At 37.1% G+C, this 10476-nt stretch overlaps 2 protein-coding genes across 4 annotated transcripts; both read left to right on the forward strand.

The window, feature by feature from the left end:
* The first annotated feature begins 1731 nt into the window (after positions 1-1731).
* LOC127250515 (uncharacterized) lies at positions 1732-3370 on the forward strand. The gene has a single exon (XM_051273844.1). The coding sequence runs from the start codon at positions 1798-1800 to the stop codon at positions 3286-3288; it is 1491 nt and encodes a 496-aa protein (XP_051129801.1). The 5' UTR covers positions 1732-1797; the 3' UTR covers positions 3289-3370.
* Positions 3371-5025: 1655 nt separating this feature from the next.
* LOC127250403 (pentatricopeptide repeat-containing protein At4g19440, chloroplastic) lies at positions 5026-10203 on the forward strand. 3 transcript variants are annotated; one of them, XM_051273683.1, is made up of 5 exons: positions 5026-7809; positions 7897-8005; positions 8777-8872; positions 9405-9510; positions 9721-10203. In XM_051273683.1, the coding sequence occupies exon 1, from the start codon at positions 5253-5255 to the stop codon at positions 7797-7799; it is 2547 nt and encodes an 848-aa protein (XP_051129640.1). In that variant the 5' UTR covers positions 5026-5252; the 3' UTR covers positions 7800-7809; positions 7897-8005; positions 8777-8872; positions 9405-9510; positions 9721-10203. The 3 variants fall into 3 exon arrangements, with proteins under 3 accessions (XP_051129640.1, XP_051129642.1, XP_051129641.1); XM_051273685.1 differs by lacking the exon at positions 8777-8872 and having other exon boundaries at positions 9391-9510; XM_051273684.1 differs by lacking the exon at positions 8777-8872.
* The last annotated feature ends 273 nt before the right edge of the window (positions 10204-10476 follow it).

Genomic DNA, 10476 nt, shown 5'->3' on the forward strand with positions numbered 1-10476 from the left:
TCTGGGTTATATTAAATATATATATATATATATATTAATAATTTAGATAAAGAAAAATATTAAGCATTGTCGAATAGTTCCATGTTACTGGTCAAAATTGTACATCCCAAAGATCGATTCTGGTGGCGTTGACTTCGTAAAGTTAACGGCTAAGCAATATGCCTAATTAATTAATTATCCATAAATAAATAGGCCTTATATATATATATATATATATTATCCAGTAGCAGAAAATTAGGCAAAATTGCTTATAACTCCCTTGTGATTTCGAAACTCAGCGTAAATTCCCCATTTATTTTAAAAATTGCGTGACGTCTCTTTATACTTTAAAAAATGTTGCATGAAACCACTTTTTGGTTTCGAAACTCAGCATAAATCCCCATTTTACTTTAAAAAATTGCATGACGCTCACTTATACTTTAAAAAATATTGCATAAAACTCCCATGTCATACAAAACATATAGATAGTAAATCATCTTCTTATCACACGAGGAAAGTTTCATGGTGGTGGGGTTTCATGCAACGGATTTTAAAGTATAAGGGGGTACCATGCAATTTTTAAAGTACATGGATATTTTACACTGAATTTTGAAACCCCATGGGAGTTATAAGCAATTTTACCAAAACAAATTAGGCAAAACTTAATAATAATAGAAGAGGTAGACTTAAGTTTATAATACATGAGTTTTTTTAATATAAATGTATAAAATAATTTAAATAAAATTAATTACATAAAGAGCAAAAATATTTTTTTGGTGTCATTGAATTTTTTTTAATCATTTTTTTATATAATTTAAATTTAAATTTAAATTTATTATTCTATCTCATGGTAATAGAAAGAGATTGGGCGCGGGATATTGACTTGAACATGGTCATATTTCAAACCAATATGACTAAAATTGATCAACTTTAATTTGAATTGGAACAAAGTTTATAAAAAAATTTCAGTAAAATCAAAATTGATAATTGTGATTTACAATAAGACCAAAAATATTTTTTACAATTACATAAAATAACTTAAATAAAATTAATTAGATAATTTATATTTCCTCCGTCCCAATACAATAGTCTTGTTTATTATTTTTGTCCGTCCCAAAACAATAGTCTCATTTCCATAAATATCATATCACCGTAAAACTATTCTTACTTTTTCATTATTATTACATAATTGCCACTACTTTTTACACTAATATATTCACAAGGGCAAAAAAGTTATTTATCCTCACTTTTTACCAAGTACCAATATAATATAAATATTCCTTAAATCACGTGCCCAACCCAACAAGACTATACTTTTGGGACGGATGGAGTATTACTTTCGTTTGACTTTAAGGGTTTCATTTATTTTTTTTGTGTTGATTTCTAAATATAATTATATCAAAACGTTTTATACATTAAGAAAAAATTACAAAAATAAATATTTTATAATACTAATAGATATTTATAAAAAAAAAAAATTATATTCATGAAATTTGTGTATAGAATCTATTGATATATATATTGCTCTAATAATAATAATAATAATAACTAAGGCAAATAGCGTGAAGGCCTAACACATCTTCACAATTCACATGCCATTTAATGTGACAAATAAATAAAGTGGCTTTTGCCTAACTTCCTCCCCAAAAAAAGTGCCCCTCATTTTATTTTATTTTATTTCTTACACTTTGCTTATTCTTCAATCAATTTTCTTGCATCCCAATTTCAATATCAACTTCAAATCCTCTTATTTTACATTGTCCTAAAAGTAACACACACACAAAAAAAAAAAAATCAATTCTTACACAATCAAAATCAATGGCCAACTCCAACAACAAATCGAAGAAACCAATTCCCAATCTTCGATCAAATCTTGCCATAACTCTCTTCTTCATCATCGTCTTCACAATCCCTGCCTTGCTCCTCCTCCACACTCCCACAACCTTAATTTGCTCGAATAATCGATCCTCGTCGTCGAATGCCGCGCCGTGGGCCGGCGATCTTCGACGGGCCCGGTTTTCGTGGAATAGGCTCGATTTCGACGAAAAAAAACGGCCTCCCGAGGGGCTCAAAATCGCCGTTTTCTCGCGGAAGTGGCCCGTCGGGACCACTCCCGGCGGGATGGAACGCCACGCGCTAACGCTCCACTCAGCGTTGGCGCGTCGCGGCCATCAAGTGCATATTTTCACTTCTCCACCCGCCGTCGATCCCGCCAAAAGTTCGATCGTAAAATCGGACGACGGCAGGCCCGCGCCGCTGTCGCCGGTGTTGCATTGGCATGACGGCGAGCCGGGCCAGTGGCGGTACAATAAGGCGTGGGAGCAATTCGAGGAGGAGAGCCGCCGCGATGCGGCGGCGCCGTTCGACGTGATCCACTCGGAGAGCGTCGCGCTCCCGTTTTGGCTTGCGCGGGGAATCCCGAATCTCGTCGTTTCGTGGCACGGGATCGCGCTCGAGAGCGTCGAGTCGAGCATATACCAAGATTTGGTCCGTAAACCCGACGAGCCGATGTCGGCGGCGTTCAACGATAGTTTACGAGGAATGATCCCGAAAGTCCTGAACGAGATACGATTCTTCGCAGAGTACGCTCACCACGTCGCGATCAGTGATAGTTGCGGCGAAATGCTCACGGATGTCTACCAAATCCCGAGCGAGCGGGTTCACGTTATCGTCAACGGAGTCGACGAGCGCGACTTCGCGCAAGATTCTCGATCGGGGCGAGAATTTCAATCGAAAATCGGGATCCCGGAAAATGCGAGTCTCGTACTCGGAGTCGCGGGGCGACTCGTTAGGGATAAAGGCCACCCGTTGCTATACGAGGCATTCGACAAGCTCAAGATCGACAACCCTAACGTTTATTTAATCGTCGCGGGGTCGGGGCCGTGGCAAAATAGATATAAAGAATTGGGTCGACAAGTTATCGTTCTCGGGTCGATGAGCCCGTCGCAATTGCGCGGTTTTTACAATTCTATCGACATTTTTGTTAACCCGACGCTTAGGCCACAAGGGCTCGATCTTACGCTAATGGAAGCGATGATGAGCGGGAAACCGGTGATGGCGTCGCGATTTCCTAGCATTAAGGGGACAATAATCGTCGATGATGAGTTCGGGTTCATGTTTACGCCGAATGTAGAGTCGTTGCACGCGGCGTTGGAGTTGGTTGTCCGGGAAGGGTCGAAAAGGCTCGCCGAGAGAGGCGAGGCTTGTCGAAAATATGTAAAATCGATGTTTACGGCGAAGAAGATGGCCATGGCTTATGAAAGATTGTTTCTTTGTGTCAAGAATGAATCATATTGTACGTACCCTTGAAGTATCTTCTTCTTTTGTCGATCTTTTGTTTTGTTTAGAAAGAATTTCTGATTTATTTTATCAAGAAATGAGAAATGATGAACTAGGCTTTGTTTATATATGTATATTTAAAAGTTTTGATACTATTAATCAATAATAATTTTTAAAAGATATATTAGAATATATATATATATATATCTTTTACTATTTTAAAAATTCTTGAGAACTTTCCAAAACTTTTCTCTAAATGAAACTTTAGTAATTCAATCTTGCGGAGCTATTTTTTTTTTTTTTTTGGTTTAATGAAAAAAACTAAAAACATAAATTTATTACAAATTGTGTTCTTTGAAATGAATTGAGAGTACTTATTAATCCAAAATTGGCTTATAACAATTTGCAATGTTAACCCAATTGAAAAACAAAAATAAATAAATATGGGTATAAATAATAATCACAAAATATAAAATAAATGTTTTTTTTTTTTTTTAAAAAAAAAAGTTGGAGTCGGTGCCTATTCATTTTATACTTTGTATAATAAATTAAAAAATAATACTTCCTCCGTCCTATGTACAGTGTCTGCTATACTGTAGACACCGTATTTTAGGAGGGGTGTAATTAGTAGATAATTAAAAAGGTATTAGTGAAAATAATTATTCTATAATATAAATAATTATAAATTAATATTAAGATAACTAATTAGTTTAATTAAAATTAAAAAAAAAATAAATTAAAAATTTTAAAATGAGATTAAAGTGTATAATTATTTTTCAAAAAGTGAAAGTGACATGGTATATAGGACGGACATAAACAACAACATGGACATGGTATGTGGGACGGAGAGAGTAGTATTTTATTAGTGAGCGGAAGTGTGTAAAATGTTTGACATTTTTTTTTTTTGATTTTATATATAAAATAGTTGCATGTGTAATTTAAATAAAAATTAATGATATTTTAGTATTTATATATAATTATTCTTATTTAATAAAAAAATAAATACTTTTGATTAATACAACTAAAATAATAAAAATGGTATTTTGAATTTACGCAAAGTGAGTATAACACAATATTTTTTTACTTTTTTTTTTTTTACTCCCTCCGTCCCATATCTATATATCCATTTGTTTTTTGCACATAGTTTTAAAAATATTTGTATTATATTGTAAATATGCATGTCGAAAGTAAACAAACTAAATTTGATCAAAAATAAAGAATTAACCGTGAAATTAAATTAATCACTAAAGGTGAACGCAAACTCTAATCGGTTGTCATATGTTGTTTAGATAACCGATGATCAAGATACCTAAACTGTAAAATAATTCAGACATAAGTGTCGTAAGGACATCCTGTTGGTGCGGGCTTGGACGTGTGACACCAGCCACACATGGTTCACCTAGCGTGACTTGTTTGTCGCCTAGTTTACAGGGTATTAGGTTCGGCCGATGGTGGTTTACCCAGTGCGCACTTTCGGGTAGCGATTGCCGGTTCGATGTTTTCAGATCTTGGTTTTATAAATATGTTAAAAAATAGATTGTATCAAGTTATGACACAATAAAAATAATATATATTTACGGAAATTAATTTCGATTAAAAATGGAAGCCAAACAAACTCATAAATATAGAAATCATATAAATTTTTATGGGCCTCCTCTAAGGCCCAAAATTTCGGCCCAGTTAAACAAACCTAATTTGGGGCCCAATTAAGAAAATCAAACAAACCCTGAAAGTTCCCCTTCTGCTAAAACCCTGATTTCCCATTCCTCCACAGGGAAAGGGTCTAACGGCTATTCGGATCCTCCCGCAGAGCCCGACCCGTTTACCCGAGTCGCCTTCTTCGTGGCTCCTTCTCTGCCTCAAACCACTCGCTTTCTCCCCGACTCTCATGGCCGCCTCGGCGTCCTCCCCGAGTTCTCTGTAACATTTCAATTACACCATTTCCATCGAAGTCGCCGTCGAAAAAACGAGGGAGCGCTGCATCCGATAGTCGTATGGATATGAGAAGATTGGCAGCAGTCAATTCTACCGCCGCGACCAACTCCGCCGCCGCTGTCGTCCTGCATCCCATCAAACGCCCCCTCACCGCATCGCCTTACCCTTTGCCGAAGCCGCAAAGCCCTAAATCCCGACCCCCGGACGCCGCCCAATCGGATTTGGACGCGCCGGCGCCGGGGCCCTCTGATCGAGGTTTGGATTTGAGGAACCGTTTGTCGTCGATTCTGTCGAGTCCAAATTTCAATTCGTATCAGTGTAGGGATTTGTTGCCTAAATTGAATCCTCATCAGTTCGATTCCGTTTTCTGGGAAATGCATAGCTACGTTCATCCCCTTACGGCGTCGAAATTCTTTTATTTCGCTTGCAATTATTCCTGCTTTAGATTTACCCTTAGATCGTATTGCATTTTGTTCCACTTAATGCTTGCTGAAAATCTCGACGCCGCCGCCCGATTGCTGTTGATAAGATTGATCGACGGGAAGTTTCCGGTGACTTTGAGCTCTAATTCCGTGAATTTTCACAACCAGATTGTTGGTGTATTTGTGGAAACATTTTTCGAATCTGCAAAATTCAAGAATGGCCGAAGAGGAATTGATATCTTGGTTCATGTTTATGCAACTCAGTTTAGGAATTTAGGGTTCAAAGTTGTGATGGATGTTTTCAAGTTTCCATTACTTCAAGGATTGGTTCCATCGATGAAGACTTGTAGTGTTCTAATGAGTTCTCTTGTCAAGGCGAACGAATTCGATAAGTGTTACGAGGTTTTTGTTAGTGTGTTACAGCATTGTTCGCCGGATGTTTACTTGTATAGTATTGCTATAAATGCATTGTGCAAGGGAGGGAGGGTGGAGGAGGCGGCGTCGTTGTTTAACAGGATGGAGGAATCGGGTGTTGCGCCTAATGTTGTTACGTACAATAATCTTATGGACGGGTTTTGTAAGGAAAAGGGATGTTTGGTGGAGGCATTTCGGCTTAAGGAGAGAATGGTGGGAAGAGGGCTGAAGCCTACGAATGTTACGTATGGTGTTTTGATAAATGGTTTGGCGAGGCTCGGGAAATGTAATGAAGCTGTTTGTCTTTTGGAGGAAATGACGAAGAATGGAGTTTTCCCGAATGAGGTTGTGTATAACACATTGATTGACGGGTACGGAGCTGTGGGCGACATGACGGCTGCGCTGAAATTAATGGATGATATGCGGTCGCAAGGTCTTGTTCCGAATTCGGTTACTTACAATACTCTTGTGAATGGATTTTGCAAGGATGGGCGAATTGATTTGGCCGAAAAGTTTTTATATAGGATGGTGATGGAAGGGTTTAGTATAAACTTAGGTACGATAAATTCTACTATAAGTAGTCTGTGTAAGAAGTTGCGATTTGAATCTGCGTTTAGATTTACTGTTTTAATAATATCGAAGAACTTGCAGCCGAATGATGGATTGTTGTCGACTTTGATAGCCGGGCTTTGCCAAAACAAGAAGCACATGGAAGCCCTGAAGCTCTACGAAATTTTGGAGGAGAAAGGATTAAGGATCAATGTAGTGACATTAAATGCCCTTATTTTTGGACTTTGTAATGCCGGTGAATTGGAGGCGGCTAAAGTAATTGTTAGGAAAATGTTGGATAAGAATGTAAGATTGGATGCTTTTACGTACAATGCGTTAATTCGTGGTTGTTGCAAAGACGATAAGATGGAGATTGGTTGTAAGATTAAGGAGGAAATGGCTGGGAAAGGAATTCCTCCCGACATTGTTACTTATAACTTGTTGATGCAAGGATTTTGTAGCAAGGGTGAAATTGACGATGCACTTTTGTTATGGAATGAGTGTCGAAGGAATGGTCTCGAGCCTGATGTATGCTCGTATAGTATTATAATCGGTGGTTTTTGCAATGCCGAGAAAATTAAGGAGGCTATGAATTTCTTCGATATGATGCTGAGACAGGATATTGTGCCGAACTCTGTGGTGTTCAATATACTTATTCGAGGGTATTCTAGGATTGGAAACATGACAGAAGCTTTAAAACTATTCGATGACATGAGAAGCAGAGGCGTTTCGCCTACTGTTATTACGTATTCCTCACTAATACATGGAATGAGCAATGTTGGGCGCGTGGACAAGGCTGAAAACGTGTTTAATGAAATGAGGAAGGAGGGTTTGCGACCTGATGTTGTGTGTTACACTGCGCTAATAGGCGGGTACTGCAAGCTTGGTCGGATGTCCGAAGCAAGAAGGCTATTACAGGAAATGTCTGCATTCGGCGTAAAACCTAATGAGAAAACGTATACTGTCATCATCCATGGGTACTGCAAGTTGGGAAACATGGAGGAGGCGATGAAGAGCTTTGAGGAAATGTTAAGCAAGGGGATTGAGCCTGATTCGGTCACAAACAATATTTTGTCGTATGGATTCTGTAAAGAAGGGGAATTGGAAAAGGTCTTTGATTTGTGGGATCAGATGTCGGATAGAGGAGTTGATTTAGATGAAGTTGCTCATACTTCTTTGGTTCACTGCATCACCCGGGAAGTGCGTGTTGAAAATGATTAAATATGAGACGGTATGGTTTTACTGTGTGGAAAATTTCTCACAACTTTTGTGTAGATACACTGCATATTCATTGGACAAATTATGTGTTCTTGTGTAGGGTGCCGAATAAGTGTTTTTGAAAATGAGATTCTGTTACCTGCTCTAATATGTCGTCTTCGATATTCCACGAAAGATGGAGGGTATAGAGCACAGGCAATGTTTAGCAGGTATATAAATTACGGTACAAAGCATTTTCATTGATACTATTCATTAAAATTTCAACGCTGTTTCTAGCTTCGACATGGAAATTAGATCATACGAAAAGATCAAGAATTGTTCTCCTTAATTGAGAAAGATGGATTAAATATTGGAGGAATGGGCTTCTAGGTTTTCGATTTTGTTGCAAATATAGCTTGATGTTCTGCGCCGATTAGCTGACTTAAATATATTGATCTGACTTGTTTCGGTACTTGTTGAATTGTGAGGTATTTAGTTATATATTTAAGAACGGATTGCATCACAGAACCTTCTTTTAATTTTCATGTTTGTGATTCGGCTTGATCTTGATTTGCTAATTTGAAAAAGCACGCCATGGTATGCAAGTAATATCGTTATGAATCATGCCAACCATGAACTTGTAGACGTGAACCTTAGTGCTATGCTCTTAAAATCTTGTTTAATCTCTAACCCGAACCTGTTGGCACGAGCAGTATTAGGTTGTCTAGAAAAAGCTCTCATCCTATTAGTTCCATGTTTAAAGCGCTTGAGAGAGTTCGATTTGTATTGTGATGAGATTCTGTTGCGAACTATTCCTTATCGATTCATTATTCGCCGTATTGCATGACCGTATCATTAATAAACCATTTGCATCTTATTCTCATTACTTTTTTGAATTCTTGTGTTTGTAAAACGTTCTTTGAAGAACGGTATGTTACTGCTTTGTCTTTTTGTTGATCTGGTGTTGAACTCGTGCTTCCCGTCTTGTCGGCGTTAATTAGATTGCACAGAAAAGCGGCTCACAGAAAACCACACGCTCCAATTGGCTTTCGAGATTAGACTCCACTTCATTGATCCCTGACCGTACATAAGTCAAGGTTGATTAATGGCCAAATCTTTCCTTTACTATCGATCATTAAGTCCGCTATTTGTAAATTAAATGTTTTACACTGTGATACTCATTTTTTCTTTTTTAAAATTTAAGGAGAAACACATTTTTGGTTTTCTAACATAACCAGTCTCTACTTGCTCTTTAGCATCTTTATTTATTCTTGTATAGGCATTCCGGCGTTGTCAATAGACCTTGCAATTTACTTTCGTGACATTTTTTGTTGTTTATTTTGGCGGCAACTTCTTTGCTAATGAACTAAACTCTTTTTTTGTTTGTAATTCTTCTATATACACATATTATCTTTCCTCGGTTGATTTTCTTGAAATTTGATGGATTATTTCGCTCCACCTTCCGAAATAGTAATCAATCATTGTGGTGCAGCTAGAAATGGTCGATTTTATTGATTTTACATTACAATTGCAGTTACTATTCATTTTCGATGAATGCTTGATTGTTGTCTTAGGAGTTCAATGTAAATGAACGTTAACCCTTAATACGATTTAGATTTTTGTTCGCAGACGTATTCAATTAGGATCTCATTCAAGCTAAGCTTGTTGGCAATCCGACGCGAGCCCCCCTAGCCCGAAACATCCGAAACCAATGTCAAATCCAGCATCGGGTCAGGTGTGTGTCGCTCGTAATCGTAGAGAATTCTTTGTGAATCTGAAGCCACAGTTTGATTTTCGAAAAAGATATTTACACTGCATTATTCTTATTTGATTTCGTGTCGCTTTTGTTGCGACTTTTGAAATTATAATCTGTAGCGTCGAATTTGGTTCTTTTTGTCGCTCTTTTCTTACTTTAAAAAGAATAAATTGCGAATGTTTTTTTCAGCGTAATGCAAGAGGGTTGGACCAGGTTGCGGAGAGAATCCGAGCTGAAGATATCTAATTGAAAATGATCGATACGCTGGGCCTAGGAAACACGAGGAAAGTGATCATGGCGTGAAATGTGGTGATAATTTATTTTTTTTGCGCCGAAATGGACAAACTATTTAGATTTTATAGCCAAATGCCGATCAGCCCTTTCGTAGGGCCACAGGCGAGTCGAGCTGCCCGCACCCACACACTTCATGAGTCGAACATCCATCTCGACCCCTAGGATTCAGACTTCTGTCGTTTGTTGTAATAGAATACCGGCTATTGTGGATGTGATCATCGTAATCGGGTTAGGATTGTTATGCGATTCGAGTTACTTGAAAGCTCGGCTCGTTAAAGATTCGAATTCAGCTCGGTTTAATCATAATAATGAGTCGAGTTTGAATTCCAAACTAAGTTGAAGATATAAAGATTCAAATTGGTTTCGAAAATGAGATATTTGAGTTTGAATTTTGGATCCTAAAAATTGAGGTGTTTTTGTTGTCAATCTATTTAACATTAAAAGTATTTTTATATTTGCATAATTTTTTTTTTGTACAAATGTTATTTTGTAGCATTAAAGACAATTCAAAAATTAAAATGTAAAAAATAAATTGGTAGATTAACTGTGAGGAAGGTAGTATTTTTTCATAACATATTTAAAAAATAATAAAAATCAATATTTTTGTAGTTTTCAATAATTAAAAATAAAATCTTCTATTTTTTTTTAAAA

This window comes from Andrographis paniculata, unplaced genomic scaffold, assembly GCF_009805555.1.
Source record: "Andrographis paniculata isolate CXL003 unplaced genomic scaffold, ASM980555v1 Contig37END, whole genome shotgun sequence".
Lineage (NCBI taxonomy): Eukaryota > Viridiplantae > Streptophyta > Magnoliopsida > Lamiales > Acanthaceae > Andrographis > Andrographis paniculata.

Coding starts and splice junctions, on each gene's coding strand:
- LOC127250515 (XM_051273844.1), top strand. CDS start 1,798: ATGGCCAACTCCAACAACAAATCGAAGAAACCAATTCCCAATCTTCGA.
- LOC127250403 (XM_051273683.1), top strand. CDS start 5,253: ATGGATATGAGAAGATTGGCAGCAGTCAATTCTACCGCCGCGACCAAC.